Raw genomic sequence first — 17,359 nt, 5'->3', positions numbered from 1 at the left:
AAAGAAAAAAAAAATCAGCTTTCACTTACTTAATTGAGTTTCTAAAGTGGTCTTCAGCTGGATTTTTTACAGTACAACTATTCAGGAGCCATAAGTCTGCATCTGATGCATTTTCTATTAAAAACAGAAATATGAAACAGGAAAGTAAGTATCACATTTAATCAGCCAAAAACATCCAAGTGCTTACTCAAATGGCATTGGGACTGTGGGGGGGTGGGGGGTTGGGGGGGAAGAGCTAGTGGATGAGTCAAGTCAATGGGCCATTACAATACAACATGCAGCTGCTTCAATATGGAAACATTGGTGAGAAATAAATATTAAAAATATATAACCTGTGCTCTTATTTTCTCATTTAAAATATAAAGAGGATAAGCATTTTCTTCCTGCATTGTCAATACCTGCAAGTATTTAATAACGTCCAAAAGATAAAGTGAAACTGGCCTAATCTTACCTCTGAATATGAAATTAATTGCCTCTCTGGGGACTGTGTATTAACATTATTGAAGCACATGTATTATACACTGAATATTCTTCAGCTTAAGATGTTACTAAAAATATGGTTTCTCCTCTTTGAAAAAGTTAATGATTTACATCAAAGTGAGCCTTTTATTCCTCTCGCTAATTCGATTAGATACTGTTATATACAATAATAAACTCACTAGCTATGCAACAAATCACCTAAACTCATGTTTACTGAAATGAATTTATAAATGCCTGAAGTGCTTGATGCTATTCCAACAACCTTACTGCCTAAAAGGACTTAAACAGTAAAATAGGATTACCACGATGAAAGGAAAACCAAAATTGAAAACTGCAGCACCTTCACTGGTATTTCATTAAGAACAGAAGCAAAGGTCAAAAGAAATGCAAAACCAAGGACACTTGATGTCTGTGTGTACGTTCTCTACCTGGGAACGGAACTTCCGGTGAGGACATAACAGGAAAGGGAGGATGAGCATGTCCAAGCTTCCAGTAAAACTTGGCAAAACCTTCTTCCCCAGCATCTTTTATAAAAATGGTAAATTTCTTTTTACAAAGAGGCAAGATACACAACTATCTGAAAAGAAAAGCTCCTCATTACTATCCATCAGCTGAATACTAAGATTCCCTCTAACTTGTCTTACTCCTTCCATTCACACGCCTCACCCGCACCCCAGAGTCTATCTTCCCACCCAGAACCCAGAGGGGCTGTCCGTAAAACATCGATCTGATTATGCTGCCTGCTCAAAATCAGAGATGACAAGTATTCACCTACCTTTTCTAGTTCCTCCCAAATTATCCCCAGAAATGCTACCTAAAAGACAATCTTCTTGTAGCAATCTGATCAGATTACCTTTTCAATCTTCCAGTGAATTCCAGTTGGTATTCAAAAATCTCCACCTCCTTAACTTCAATATTCATTTCTCCCTATAGTCTTTATCCTTCCAGCCACACCAAAGCAAATTCCTCAAGTTTGCCCTAGTCAATCTGAGGAGCACACTTTATTTGCTTCACAGGAATAGCTCATCCCCTTTCATCTGCCTACCCACTTGGCTAACTCCTATTCACCCTTCAGTTTCCCCCTGATGTTGGTTCGATGCCTCCTCTCTGAACTCCCATAGTAGACTGTGTTGAGACTATCCTTGTACTTTACAATTCTACATTAAGATAATACATTTTCCCAGTCTGTCTATATTACTATTAAAGAGATATTGAAGACAATATTTTTTTTCTGCTGTTATCTGAATGTCCAGGGCCTAACACAGTGATGGGTACAGAACAGACATTCAAATAACCATGGAAAACAAAACAGTGCACAAGCAGGAATAAAAAAGAAGATGCCAGAGGGATAATGTGTGGGACCACATGCATATGGCTTGTTAGATGCCTTCTACCAATTTCCTAAAGCTCTGAAGGCCACACCAATCCTCTGAAATAAGCTTCAAGAAGCTCACCAATTTATTCAACAAATATTTAGGACCAAGATTTTACCTTACTCACAGCCAGATCCCCAGCACTTATTACAATGCCTCGTACATAGGTACTTAGTGAGTATCTACTATTTACTGAATGAATGTTGAATCTTGAAAGACAAAGCAATACTATGAGCTATGTATTATGCACATAAGAAAAAATCATCGGTGTCTGTTAGCTAATGATGAAGAATATAGAGACTACGGACTTACTTCAAACAAACAAAAGTCAAGAGACAGAACCATATGTGGCAGATGACAACTCTATATCCTGCCACATTCTTTTCTCCGGTCACCTTCAAGTCGTCAGACCACTTTCCCCGTACTTTAACAAAAGCCTTCTCAAGGAGAACTCCATTAATAAATAAGGCACATTATTCTACTTTGTCTGGAATTTTGCCAATGTTGAAATGTACTGCCTTTCAAAATAAAGTGAATACTATGCTTGGTTATCCAGTACTCATGACCAATAGGAATCCTGTGAATATACCAATATGCCCACAAAGGTATCTAACTTTTTTGGTGTGTGTGTGTTAGTTGCTCAGTTGTGTCCGACTCTTTGCGACTCCATGGACTATAGCCCACCAGGCTCCTCTGTTCATGGAATTCTCCAGGCAAGGATACCGGAGTGGGTTGCCATTCTCCAGGGGTTGTTCCCCACCCAGGGACTGAACCTGGATCTCCTGCATTGCAGGAAGATTCTTTACCATCTGAGCCACCAAAGAGGACAAACTTTTTGGTAACCACCTCCAAAAAGACAATGTCCTTTCTCCAATGAACACATGAGTTTCTTATCCAGTTACTTTTGAACTTAGTTTTGAGCTAATATATTTAATATTGGCAAAAAGATCATTCTACTTAGAAGTCAAAAAGATTGTTCTACCAACAAAAAGATTGTTCAACCAACAATCAAAATGCAATGAGGTTGTACTATGTGTCAGGCTGTGTCCTAAGTGCTGGGGATGTGGCTGTGAAAAGAGATTTCAGCCTCAAGGAGTTTACAGTCTTAAAGAGGAAATCTGATCAAAACAAAAGAACAGAAACGAGCAAGGTAATTTCAGGCGCTGGTCAATGATATTAAGATGATTAAAGAGGGTAATGAACAGACAATAACTGTGGGGTTGCTGGTCAAAGTAAGTCTCCCTCAGAAGTTTAAATCTGAGTTGAGACTGACATAATGGGAAGGAATCCGCCAAGCAAAGATCAGAAGAGAGAGCACTCCAAGAGGAAAATACCACAAGTGCAAAGGCCATGAAAAAGGCCCAAGCCTGTCATGTTCCAGTAACAGAGATGATCAGCATGACTGGACATAGGGAGAGAAAGGTCTGAGAAGCAGGCAGGAATCAGATGATGTCGGCAAGTTAAGAGCTTTCAGTTCAGTTCAGTTGCTCTGTCGTGTCTGACGACTCTTTGTGACCACATAGACTGCAGCGCACCAGGCTTCCCTGTCCATCACCAACTCCTAGAGCTTGCTCAAATTCATGTCTATCAAGTCAGTGATGCCATCCAACCATCTTGTCCTCTGTCATCCCCTTCTCCTGCCTTCAATCTTTCCCAGCATCAGGGTCTTTTCCAATGTGTCAGTTCTTCACATCAGGTGGCCAAAGTACTGGAGTCTCAGCTTCAGCATCGGTCCTGCCAATGAATATTCAGGACAGATTTCCTTTAGGATGGACTGGTTGGATTTCCTTGCAGTCCAAGGGACTCTGGAGAATCTTCTCCAACACCACAGTTCAAGAGCATAAATTCTTCAGCACTCAGCTTTTCTTTATAGTCCAACTCTCACATCCATACATGACTACTGGAAAAAACATAGCTTTCACTAGATGGACCTTTGTCAGCAAAGTAATGTCTCTGCTTTTTAATATGTGAGAGCTTTACATTTAAGAGTAAGGGGAAGTCACCATTGGATTTCAAACATATAAACTAATTTCTACCTCAGTAATCCCATTCTGCAATCACTGTGAAGAAAAGTCTGTAGATAGGGTAAAAGTAAAAACAAGTGAGAGAAAAAAGTAAATGCAAGAAAACCAGTTGGAAGCTGATGCAATGCAATGGTCTAAGAATAAGCGAAAGGTGATGGAAACCTGGACTGGGGTCAGAGCAATGACATGAATCAGAGAAGTAAAGAAAGGCATATTTTGGAAGTAGAATAAAAAAAACTGATAGAGTAGGTATATATTGTGCAAGAAGGAATCAAAAAGGATCCTTAAGCACATGGCAAAGATTCTGGCCTGAGTATCAGTTGCCTGTGGTGCCATTTACTGAGATGAAGAAGGGTAGAAAGACATGATTTGGGGAACAGAGAATCCAAAGTTTTGTTGTGGCCATGTTATATTCGAGATTCCGATTAAATATTTAACTAGAAATACTGATCAGTCATTTGATTTCAGGAGTCTTCCAGGCTGGAGACACAAATGGGAGACTCAGAAACCCCAAAAAATAACTGAATTCATAGGAATGGACACACTCACCTAAGGAGAGAATATAGAGGGGGAAGGAGAGAAAAGTAGAAGACAGAACACTGGTGCTTCAGGGTCGGATGGAGAAGTGGAGATGAGAAAAGGCCATCGAAAAGAAACAGCCAATAAGAGGATAGAAACTAGGGCCCATGGCGTCACAAAATTCCACGCAGAGAGTATATTTAAAAGGAGTCATCCACTGTACTAAATGCTGAGAGCTCAAAGAAACATATCTGTATCGTTACTAAAAAATTAAGATGATCCTCCACCCTTTATCATTTTCCTCTCTCAATTTTGAGTATTTGCTTGCTCTGTGCCAACCCACACACACTCAGCAAAGGCCTTTTTCTAAGGTTTTTAAATAACACAGAAACATTCATTACAAAAGGCGAGTGAGGAGAAAAATTATATATGGCTATTTGCCATTAAGAAATGTTGATTCCACATGTTCTGTCCCCTTATGAACCCATTTTCTGGGTTTTAAGATGCCATCAACCATAAGGAACACAGTCAACTTTGTAATAGCTCTTCAAGAGCTATTATACTGAACACTATATTCAGTTCTTTTAAGTTTTAAGATACATCCCAACTTCAAACATTACTATAGGAGGCAGGGTGACATGCATTTGAAATGGAAGAAATAAGCTAGTATTTGGTACATCTACCTTAGAGCAGCACCATCTAGAACAATTAGGAAATAACAGAACACCTGCAGTGTCCAGAACCTCATCACCCAAAACAAAACAAATGTTCAAACATCCTACTGCTGGTAGGCAATTTAGTTCTTGGATTAACGTCTTCATTAAACCTGGAGCTCAAACTCGAAACCTCTTGACACCAATGATTTTTAAGTTATTATCTTCTAGTGTCATTTATATTTGTCCTGCCTTTCCATTCTTTTTATTACCATCCTAATGGGGCTTCCCTGGTAGCTCAGACAGTAGGGCATCTGCCTACAATGCAGGGGACCCGGGTTCGGTCCCTGGGTGGGAAGATCCCCTGGAGAAGGAAATGGCAACCCACTCCAGTATTCTTGCCTGGGGAATCCCATGAACCGAGGAGCCTGGTGGGCTACAGTCCACGGGGTAGCAGGGTTGGACACGACTGAGCAACTTCACTTCACTTCAAGAGAAGGTTAACACCTCATGGTCTTGCCTTAATCCATGGCAGATTCTCCAGTCCCAAGAGAAGCAGAATTAGAGCAAGAACGGACCAAGAAAGGGAAAGGCAGGGAGAAGACACCAAAACTGGAGGCACAGACTCTGAGAAGCCAAAGGACTGAATTCTACCTACCCTCAACTTGTTCTCTAACACTTGTTAACCCCTGATCTGCAGCTGAAAATCATCTGTACATACGCTAAATATTGCCAATGCCAGAGCTGGGATATAAGGACTGGTGTGAAAAGCTACCTGCTTGAGGCTGGCCAGATGGAATCCAGAGCCCAAGATGTGATTATTCACAGCCCTTCATTATTACAAATGGTGTTGTAATCAATAGCACTGTGCATGTATCATTTTGTATTTTTCCCATATTACCTTTGGAACGAAGTAGGGTTCATTCCAAGAAAGTGGGGCTGTTCAGTCAAAGGATAAATTTCCATCTGTAAGGGGTACTTAGCTTCGCACTCCCATGAGCAATGCATGAGATTACCTACTTATCCACAGCATTGCCCATGGAGTGTGCTATCAAACCTCTGTACTTTAGCCACTGCAGTGAGAAATAGGAAGCCAGCAGGATTTGGGAGAAGGCAATGGCAACCCACTCCAGTACTCTTGCCTGGAAAATCCCATGGACGGAGGAGCCTGGTAGGCTGCAGTCCATGGGGTCGCTAAGAGTCAGACACGATTGAGCAACTTCACTTTCACTTTTCACTTTCATGCATTGGAGAAGGAAATGGCAACCCACTCCAGTGTTCTTGCCTGGAGAATCCCAGGGATGGGGGAGCCTGGTGGGCTGCTGTCTATGGGGTCGCATAGAGTCAAACATGACTGAAGTGACTTAGCAGCAGTAGGATTTGAATATGTGCACTTCTCTTATGAAGAATGAGTTGAGCATCTTTTCACGTGTTTAAGGATCATTTGCAGAGTCATTCCCCACCCCCACCCCCATTTTCTGTCTGTTCAGATCTTTTGCCCATTTTTCTACTAGGCTAAATAGTCATTTTAATCTCATGTTTTAATTTACTCATACATACAAATAGACACACAAAGAGGATGTTAATCTTTTGTCTGTGATAGAAGTTACAATATTTTCTCCTATGCCAAAGCCTTTGACTGTGTGGATCACAATAAACTGTGGAAAATTCTGAAAGAGATGGGAATACCAGACTACTGACCTGCCTCTTGAGAAATGTGTATGCAGGTCAGGAAGCAACAGTTAGAACTGGACATGGAACAACAGACTGGTTCCAAATAGGAAAAGGAGTACGTCAAGGCTGTATATTATCACCCTGCTTGTTTAACTTACATGCAGAAAACATCATGAGAAACACTGGACTGGAAGAAACACAAGCTAGAATCAAGATTGCCAGGAGAAATATCAATAACCTCAGATATGCAGATGACACCACCCTTATGGCAGAAAGTGAAGAGGAACTCAAAAGCCTCTTGATGAAAGTGAAAGTGGAGAGTGAAAAAGTAGGCTTAAAGCTCAACATTCAGAAAATGAAGATCATGGCATCCGGTCCCATCACTTCATGGGAAATAGATGGAGAAACAGTGGAAACAGTATCAGACTTTATTTTGGGGGGCTCCAAAATCACTGCAGATGGTGACTGCAGCCATGAAATTAAAAGACGCTTACTCCTTGGAAGGAAAGTTATGTCCAACCTAGATAGCATATTCAAAAGCAGAGACATTACTTTGCCAACAAAGGTTCGTCTAGTCAAGGCTATGGTTTTTCCAGTGCTCATGTATGGATGTGAGAGTTGGACTGTGAAGAAGGCTGAGCACCAAAGAATTGATGCTTTTGAACTGTGATGTTGGAGAAGACTCTTGAGAATCCCTTGGACTGCAAGGAGATCCAACCAGTCCATTCTGAAGGAGATCAGCCCTGGGATTTCTTTGGAAGGAATGATGCTAAAGCTGAAACTCCAGTACTTTGGCCACCTCATGCGAAGAGTTGACTCATTGGAAAAGACTCTGATGCTGGGAGGGATTGGGGGCAGGAGGAGAAGGGGACGACAGAGGATGAGATGGCTGGATGGCATCACTGACTCGATGGACGTGAGTTTGAGTGAACTCCAGGAGTTGGTGATAGACAGGGAGGCCTGGTGTTCTGCGATTCAGGGGGTCGCAAAGAGTCGGACACGACTGAGCAACTGAACTGAACTGAACTGAACATGCTTTTTATATTTCAGGATATCAAATTTATCAAACTCTTCTTTTAATTTTATTGAGGTATAGTTGATTTACAGTGTTAATTTCTACTATAAAGCAAAATGACTCAGTTATACATATATATTGTTTTTCATATTTTTATTATGATTTATCACAGGATATTAAATATAGTTCCCTGAGCTACACAGTAGGACTTTGCTGTTTATCTATTCTACATATAACAGCTTGTGTTGGCTAATCTATCAAATATTTCTCTTATTGCTTCCAGATTCTGAGTCATAATTAGAAAGCTTCCTCTACTCCCAGATTACTAAGGAATTCACTCATATTTTAATACACTCAGGGTTTTACATTTAGATTTTTGCTCTATTAAAACTGTATCCCAATGTACATTGTTCTCACTGAATTTTTTTCATGCAAAACAAAATAAGATCATTTGTTCTAATACCAAATTGAAAAATATTAAAAAGTATACAACTACCTAGTGATAGCAAAGGAATGAGGAAGTGTCAAGCTCTACTCTATCGAGGGAGCCTCTACTGATGAAGCTCTTCGGAATACAACGTGGGAATAGCTATCAGACAGTTAAACTTGCCCTAGAATCTCTCCTACACATGTTTGTAGGATACTTGCAGCACACACACATTTATATACAAACACACACATATACATGTATGTGTATATATGTACATACAAACAAACTTTAAAATTCACATGGAAGATTGAAAAAACAAAGAACTCAGAAAGCTTACATAATTTTTATAAGGAGACATTAAATAAATAATGGGACTGCAGCTACAAAGCCATTTAGCTGTTAAAAAAGCAAGATATATCTATAAGTGCTTATTTATAATAATCTTTGTTATATCATCAGTGAAAGCAAGGTAAAGAGTAGATCTTGTACTTCCTCTGTGTTTAAAAAAGGAAAAGGAGAAAAGAGGAAATTCTAAGTAAAAAACAAAATTTCTTGAAGCATAAATATGAAAGTGTTTGAGGTGTTTACCCTTGGAAATAAGATGAAGGCTCAGCTGGCCTCCAATATAGTCTAATGTGCACCTTTTATAGTCTCTCCCTCTCTTCTTTGTTTAAACTTGCATGGATATTACTTTTATAATTTTATGAAGTTTAACCCTGAGAAGGGACATGTTAATATTTAATTTATATCCATATGCATTGTTTGAATTTCTAAAAGCATTTAAACTAAAAATACTAATCAAGCCTTTAAAAAATCATTTTTAATTTCTTTTGTAGAGCTCAGAATCAATAGTATTCTTTTATTTTTAAGGTAAGAACATAAACTGTGCTCCTGCTGTGATCCATCATGGAAACAGCGATCTGATAAACATTTTCTGGGACTTTTCTCCCCACTGCTAAAAGCTTTTGTATTCACTGAACCAAGAAAATGATGGCCATTGACACACCACCCACTTTGAGTATGAGGACAGAGAAACAAACTATTATTTATTTTAATAGAAATGCATTTACTTTCCAAACTATTTCTTTATGTACACAAGATAAATCGCTTCCAAATCCAAAGTAATAAAAATCTGATTAGCAATAATGATAATAGCTAACACTACTGAGTACATATTATGCACCCAGCAATGAGCCAAGCATGTCATTTTCCTTTTCTTTTTATCCATCTAATCCTCCAAATTGAGGTGGGTTCAACTTTTACTCCGGTTTTACAGAGGAGGACTCTTAAGGATAGAAAGGAAAAGTAACGCCTAAAATCAGAGTACGACAGTGGGGGCAGGATTAGAAATCCAGACAAACTGACTCCAAAACTGTAAACTTAAGGAAATCAGAATGCCTCATTAGTGGCTCTTTGCCTCCTGATCAAAAATAACACAGCCAATACCTAAAAACAAAATAAAGCAGCATTCCATGACCGTGAGATTGCCTCATGATACTATTTCTAAGAAGGCAAATAAACAGGCTTCAAAAGGAGCTGTTAGGCTATTTCCAAACTTTTCAAGACCATGAACACGTCAGCTCTTGGCCTTCCATAATCAGTGGGAAACTGGCAAGTAAAGAAAAGCTTACTACTGAGTAGAGGAGCATCACTGGAAAGCACAGGCTGACTCTCAAAGCAGCCCGTCTTCCCATCCCCCTGCAGCCTTCTGCATAAAGGTGACGTTACAGAAGAGATGGGCGTGGCTCACATCAGCTACTCACAGTGAGACGCGCCTCAGAGAGCCACTCCACTGTCAACTGCGCACAGGAACAGCCGCAAACAGTGCGAGGAGCCTTAAAAGACTTAAATTCACAGATGTGAGTAAGGAAGTTAGCAAGCTGATACAAATAGAAATCCAGTAAGAACAACACGAAGGGGTACAAATGGTCTTGACTGTTTTAAACCCAGTAGCATCTGGGGGCAATTTCTTTACCACAGAACTCTGGAAGACAAATCATGTCCCAACAGTTTCAATATCCATTACGTTTAATCCCGCTGCGGAAATTTCTTTATGTAAGACAAACCACTGGATGCCTACGAAAAACTTGGAGAATGGAGCACGCTTTAATAAGAAAATTTTAAAGCACCTTTAAGGAACATATTGAAAAGTAATATCTTCAAATCAATGAAAGGCAAAAAATAAAAATTCTAGTCAATGTATTCATATTTTCCTTCCACATTTTATTGTTCTTTACAGGGAATGTATAAATGCATGAAAGCATAGAATAACCATGCTTTCAAGATCTATTTTATAAAAGCAAAGTGATCCTGACAAAGTACATTCCCTTTAACCAGCTGGGCTTGGAGCGCTGGGAGGCTGGGGAGAAGACGAGAGAGAAAAAGGAGTAGGAAAGATGAAGAGAAGAAAACGAGGAGAAAGAGGGACAGACTGACGGGAAGTACCTCCAGCTCCCAGGCTGAAACACTTGGAGCCAGAACTGACCCTCCCTCACTGGACAGCGCTGGTGACCGCGGCATGTTTCTGAGTGAAGCAGAATACAGCATCTCCCGGGGAAGCACTTATCCTTGGAGATTACATGCATAATGAGTTTGTTCTTTTAAAATACTCCTGCTGAGCATTTTGCAGAAATAAGATGAGGAAGCCAAGGGTCAGCTTGAACCCTGTTTACTGTATGAAGGGAAAAGAACATTTTTTTTTTCCTCTTCTAAATGAGAAGTAAGAGTCAGCAAAAATCTACCGATAACCATTGAAAATTAATTATATAGGTAAATAGACCTATATGAATAGAATGCTAGACAGATCTTTTACAGAACACTGCTAATATTCCTCCATCCTCTTCCCAGGTTAAACTGTTCTGCTGATCCTGACACATAATTACTTCAGAAGTAACTGTGTCCAAAGAATCCCTATTTCAAATGTGTTAAACAGGCTTCTAAACTAAGCAGCAATATACACACAAGTGGACTTTACGGGGCACTGCATGATCGGGTCCCCATCCCTCTGTCCAAAGCCCACCTTATATGCTATGTTCCTGCCACTGAGCTTTTAGGCCCTCAGGCCTAGTACGTAAAATTCAAATGCTGAGATGACCAAAATCTAATTGGATAAAAGAAGGGCATAGAATATGAACAGAGTTTATGAAAGAAGAAACACATAAGGCTCTTGAACAAAGATGTTCAACCTCATTCTTAATCAATGAAAAGTAAAACTGCACCAAAAACAAAATAAAACTATACCTGTACCATTTTTCTTCACTTCCTACATTGTCAAAAGCCCCAAAGCTTGAAAAGACACTGAGCTGGTGTAACTATGAGGAGACAGGAACTCTCATGCATAGTAGAGGTTACAAACTAGACCATCACCCATGGAGGCAACTTGACATTATCTCTGGAAATAGCAAATGCATATCCTGGGACTGAGAAGTTCCATGAATTTAGCCTATGACAAACATATTTGCATGGGTGTAAAGTCACTCATTGCAGCATTATTTGTAACAGCAAAAGATGACCAGCTAAAGACATATTAGTATATTCAGAATTGAAACTCCTATAAAGCTGCTTTAAAAAAGGAGAAAAAAAGAATAACCTCAAAGTCCTAAAGTAAAAAGATGTCCAGAACATATGGTTCAAGAAAATAAGAAACCAAATAATAAAGACACTATGCCAGCACTGGAAATCACTGGAAATCAAGAATATATATTCACACTTGCTTGTATTTGCATCAGAAATTTGGGGGCATGTGTACAAAAAATGAATAGCAATGGCTGGGACTGGAGGAGGAAGTGGAACGGGATTGATGGGAGCCAAGAGGAAGATATTTTCCTTGTATAACTTTTTAAAATTTTTGAACCTATTCAAAACTTCAGTATTTTCAAAGAAAAAAAAAAAAGAGCAATTTTACAAAATGCAGTTTGTCTTAATCATCCCACTAGCTTCCCATTTCTTATACTCCCTCCCACAGTCAAGTACCTGGAAAGAACTGTCTCTGAGCACCAGCTATACTCTGTTTCCGCCCAGTCACTCTTGCACCACTCCATTTTGATGAAGAGCTTCAGCCACTCTCAATCTCCTGCAAACTTCTTTCATCAAGGAAACAGATAACCAAACACAAGACCGCACACCATGCCGTCAAACGCTCCTTTCCATTGACAAGAGCATCCCTCTCCTGTTTTCCTCTTACCTCCTCAGCTACTTTACTTTATCCCTCCCCATCTGTCCTCCACAAAGTAGATTTAAAGCCTAGATTTTGTCATCTGTTCACTGGATGCTTCCAACCGTATTTCTCACAGTATTAAACACTGCCAGCGCACTGAGAGGTGGCACCCACACTTACATTCCCAGTTGAAACATCCATCTGAACTCATCATCCAACTTATCTAGCAACATCTCCACTGGAATGTACCGAAAAAATATTAAATTCAACACCGACCATTTCCCAAATTGAACTCTCAAATTTTCACCCTCGTATTCTTAAGGTTCTAGTTAGGAAAACAGAAACCACTCTAGGCATTAAGATAAAGAATAATTAATATAGAAGTGTGGTTACATAGGCAATGGAGAAGCCAAGTCACCAAATGGGGAAAGTGAAGTAACCAGGAGCTGAGTAACATCAGGAAACTGTTACCAGCCCAAGGGCGAGAGAAACCCACTGGAAGGGCCCAGAAGCTGCATCTCACCACTGGCAGCAGCAAGAGCAACAACAGGAGCTGCCCATCAGAAACCAGGACTGCAAGTAAAGGAAGAGCCCTCTGATAGGGACTGAAGCCACAGGAATGAAACCGCCACTTCCTGGGCAAAAAGAGAGGGAGGAACAACCCTACCTCATCCCTACTCCCATCTGGTAGGCTTCCATCAGTGCCCATTACGTGCCAAATCTAACCACACATGCCAAAAGGCAGGGAAACTGTGAAATGCAGTTTCCTGCAATACAGAGGGCAGAAGTCAGGAAACTGAATCTGAGAGCAAACAGGCAAATGACTGACTCTACCCTCTTCCAGAATTCCCCATCTCTATAAATGACACATGTTGTTGTTTAGCTGCTAAGTCATGTCCAACTCTCTGCAATCCCATGGACTGCAGCAGGCCAGGCTTCCCTGCCCTTCACTGTCCCTCGGAGTTTGCTCAAACTCATGTCCATTGAGTCGGTGATGCCACCCAACCATCTCATTCTCTGTCAACGCCTTCTCCTCCTGCCTTCAGTCTTTGTCAGCATCAGGGTCTTTTCCAACCAGTTAGCTCTTTGCGTTAGACAGCCAAAGTATCAGACCTTCAAATCAGCATCAGTCCTTCCAATGGATATTCAGGGTTGATTTCCTTTAAGATTGACTAACTTGATCTCCCTGGAGTCCAAGGGACTCTCAAGAGTTCTCCCCAGCATCACAGTTTGAAAGCATCAATTCTTCAGTGCTCAGCCTTCTTTATAGTCCAACTCTCACATTCATACATGACTACCAGAAAAACCATAACTTTGACTATACAGACCTTTGTCAGCAAAGTGATGTTTCTGCTGTTTAATATGCTGTCTAGGTTGGTCATAGCTTTTCTTCCAAGAAGCAAGAGTCTTTCAATTTCACGGCTTATGTACTCAGATGCTGAAACCAGAAACCTGGGAATCATCACTGATGCTTCTTTCACCTCATCTTCTCCCACACAAATCCAACAACTTCCAAAGGATTTTCCCTCCAAAACAATGTGAATGTGTCTGCTCTTTATCTCCACAGCCAATATTCTTGTTTAAGTCACCTGGACCACGCCACAGGCTTGTCCCTCCCTATGGCTGCCATTAAGGTTAACTATGAAAACTAGCAATGAACCAAAGGGAAGCAAGAGCTGTTTTTGTCTTCACTAGATTATCATGACAATCTATGTATGTGGATAGTGAAAACTGGGTGAACAAGATACATACTATTGGCGGCTATTTGCAACTATATTTTGGTAAGGAGAAAATAAGTCATTGAAAATTTGCTGCAAACCAGAAAATAGAGTTGTTAAAAAAAAATACAACTGTATCTTTTTTTAAAAAATGACTCAGTAAAATACAATTCCAGTTTATTTTTGAACAACAATGTTTCACACAAACAGGCAAAAAAATAAACAACTTCATAGGCAAAAAAAGTAGAAAAAATAAACCTTTTATCTTTGACCTTTATAATCATCTCATAAAACTACTTAGAGCACAGTACGTGCATACAAGGTTACCAGCATCCTGGGAATAAGAATGCTTTTGTTGTTGTTTTTGTGGGGTTTTTTTTAAACCCAGTTTTTTTTTTTTCTCCTTTGAAATTATAATGAATATGGTCACTCAACAAGTCAAGTCAGAAATAGGAAGGAGAACACTCCAAAGGTTGGTCTGGTCACACACAATCATTAAAAATGGCTAAACTCTAACAGTATGTTTAAAGATAAAAATCCAAATTAAAAATACAAACAAATCTTCCTTTCAAAAGCACTGTTTTTAATTGGAGCATAGCTGCTTTACAACACTGTGTTAGTTTCAGGTGTACAGCAAAGTGGCCCAGTTATACAAATATATATATTGTTCACTTTCTAAGTCTTGTCTGACTCTTTTGAGACCCCATGAACTGCAGCATGCCAGGCTTCCCTATCCTTCACTATCTCCTGGAGTTTGCTCAAAATCATGTCTATTGAGTCAGTGATGCCATCCAACCATCTCATCCTCCGTCACCTCCTTCTCCTCCTGCCCTCAGTCTTTCTTAGCATCAGGGTCTTTTCCAATGAGTTGGCTCTTCACATCAGGTGGCCAAACTATTGGAACTTCACCTTCAGCATCAGTCCTTCCAATGAATATTCAGGGTTGAAATAAATATAAACCTATTCTTTTTCAGATTCTTTTCCATTATAGGTTACTACGAGATACTGAATATAGCTCCTTGTGCTACACAGTAGGCCCTTGTGGATTATCAATTGTACATATAATAGTGTGTATACATTAATCTCCAGTTCCTAATTTACCCCTCCCACCCTGGTTTTCCTCCTTGGTAACCATAAGCTTGTCTTCTATGTCTCTTTTAAGAAGTAGGACATGCCTGGAAAGCTTAGGGGTTTTTTCCTTCTCTTATTGCAGATTTGTGTGGTGGGTTTGGTGGATGGTGGAGAGAGCATGCATCACCTTCGGGTGGCTCAGCCCACAGTGGGCAGCCTGGACAGCCTCCCCCTCCAAGGTAATCATGTTGTTGAGATTCTAAGAAAGGAAGTGGAAAATGAATGGCTCAGAGTGGGCTTTTTTCTTTTTTCCTCTTTTTTTTTTTCCTTTTTTGTTGTCTAGTTATCCTCATCTGTCTTCTTCTTCTTGTGTCACTATCGTCATCCCTCATCCCTTCAGCTGCCCTTTTGCCTGCAGCTGCCTCAGTTTCCTCATCCTCATTTCACTGTCTTCCTCACCAACACCTCCTTCCTCTAGGCCTTCTTCTACCTCACTGGCAGCCTCCTGCCCCCTACTTTCCTCACTAGCCTTCCCATTGTGGGTACACCTCTCCCACTTTTCATCTCCCCCACAACTTCCTTCTTCTCCTTTAAGCCCTTGGCAGTGATCTCAGAGCTGGTGTCCACAGCGGCGTCTGACATGGTGGGGCACACTGGATATCCAGTGCACCAGACTAAAGAGAAAGCCCAGTTCACGGACTCTGGCAGTACAGTCACCTGACTCCACATCTCATGAAGAGGTGGACAGACCTACAGCTGCGGTGCGCAGGGAGCGAGGCTCAGGGACAGTGAAAAGATGGCTTTGTGGAGCAGCCAACTAGTCCGATTACATCTTTACAGTCATGTATTCCATGAAAAATTTTCTTCCTGATTCAAATATTTGTAAAGTGGTATACTGAAAAGAGTTCTATTCAGCTGAGGAATAAATCTTAATGACCTAGAGAAACCACTCATGAGCAAATTCGCAAAACACTTGGTTGCCACTCAAATTATATACAATCCTCAACTGGTTAGCAATTGATAACTCTGCTTGGAATAGTACACTTCCATGACCAATTTTAGAATGCAGAAGTATCTCCTTGAAGGTAAATTTATGATATCTGCTGAATATTATTATCTCTAATACAAGAGTTACCTCCGATTTTAACACCCAACAAACCTACTGGGCCAAAACAGTTATCAATTTGGCAATCAAAAGAAAAATACATGAAGCTACCAAAGGAGGAAAGATTCACATCAAAAAAAAAAAGAAAAAAAAAAGCTATGGACTAGGCATAGGTTCGCTAGATTGCAAAATACAAAGAAGAACAATATAAAGGATCTATGACTGAAATAATGAAACTGTGAGTGAAGTACTTTAGAGTCAGTCTGCATTTTGATTTGCTAATGCCCACACCACACCAATGTTAGATATTTTGAGTATGACCCCCGAAGAGAAACAAAGTGAGTCAACCATATACCTAAGCAGGCATCCAAAAATTGCTGTACAACTGACTGACAGATATGCATAAATAATATCCCCAAATCACAGTATCACTTTCTGAAGTTACAAATGTGTTTGACCAACTTGAGATAAAGAGAAGAAAAACAATTGCCTTAAAGGACTATTTGGGCAAGAAGAACTGTTAGAAAATGTTGCCCGTTTGTCACAGCAGCTGGGGACTTCCTGAGAGAAGTCTTTAGTTCTCTGATACCAGCGCACGTCAGCGGGGCTCCCCAGGTGGTGCAGCGGTAAAGAAGCCAATGCAGGAGGGTCCCTGCAGGTCCATCCCTGGGTCGGGAGGATCCCCTGGAGGAGGGCAGGTTCCATCCCTGGGTCAGGAGGATCCCCTGGAGGATGGAGGAGGGCAGGTTCATCCCTGGGTCAGGAGGATCCCCTGGCAGAGGGCAGGTCCATCCCTGGGTCGGGAGGATCCCCTGGAGGATGGAGGAGGGCAGGTTCCATCCCTGGGTCAGGAGGATCCCCTGGAGGAGGGCAGGTTCATCCCTGGGTCAGGAGGATCCCCTAGAGGAGGGCATGGCAGCCCACTCCAGTATTCTTGCCTGGAGAATCCCATGGACAGGGGAGCCTAACAGGCTACAGTCCATAGAGCTGCAAAGAGTCAGACACGACTGAGCAGCTGAGCTGGCAAGGCAGTGCACATAAATAGGCAGAAGAAGCTTGATAAAAACAAGTATGACCACCTAATAGCATTTGACTTGTGGAACCTATAAATGTTATTTTTGGAAATCAGTACTGATACCCA

At 40.7% G+C, this 17,359-nt stretch overlaps 1 protein-coding gene across 3 annotated transcripts in view; it reads right to left on the bottom strand.

Annotated features, from left to right (window-relative positions):
- CDKAL1 (CDK5 regulatory subunit associated protein 1 like 1) overlaps positions 1-17,359 on the bottom strand; it is a 634,266-nt gene that overhangs the window by 532,065 nt on the left and 84,842 nt on the right. For all 3 annotated transcript variants that reach the window (XM_070360762.1, XM_070360760.1, XM_070360761.1), the window contains one exon: positions 30-114. In XM_070360762.1, coding sequence (XP_070216863.1) covers positions 30-114 — 85 coding nt within the window. The remainder of the gene's footprint in view (positions 1-29; positions 115-17,359) is intronic.

Source organism: Bos mutus, chromosome 23, assembly GCF_027580195.1.
Source record: "Bos mutus isolate GX-2022 chromosome 23, NWIPB_WYAK_1.1, whole genome shotgun sequence".
NCBI lineage: Eukaryota > Metazoa > Chordata > Mammalia > Artiodactyla > Bovidae > Bos > Bos mutus.
Note: the sequence above shows the minus strand (reverse complement) of the source record. Positions and strands in the feature narration are given on the sequence as shown.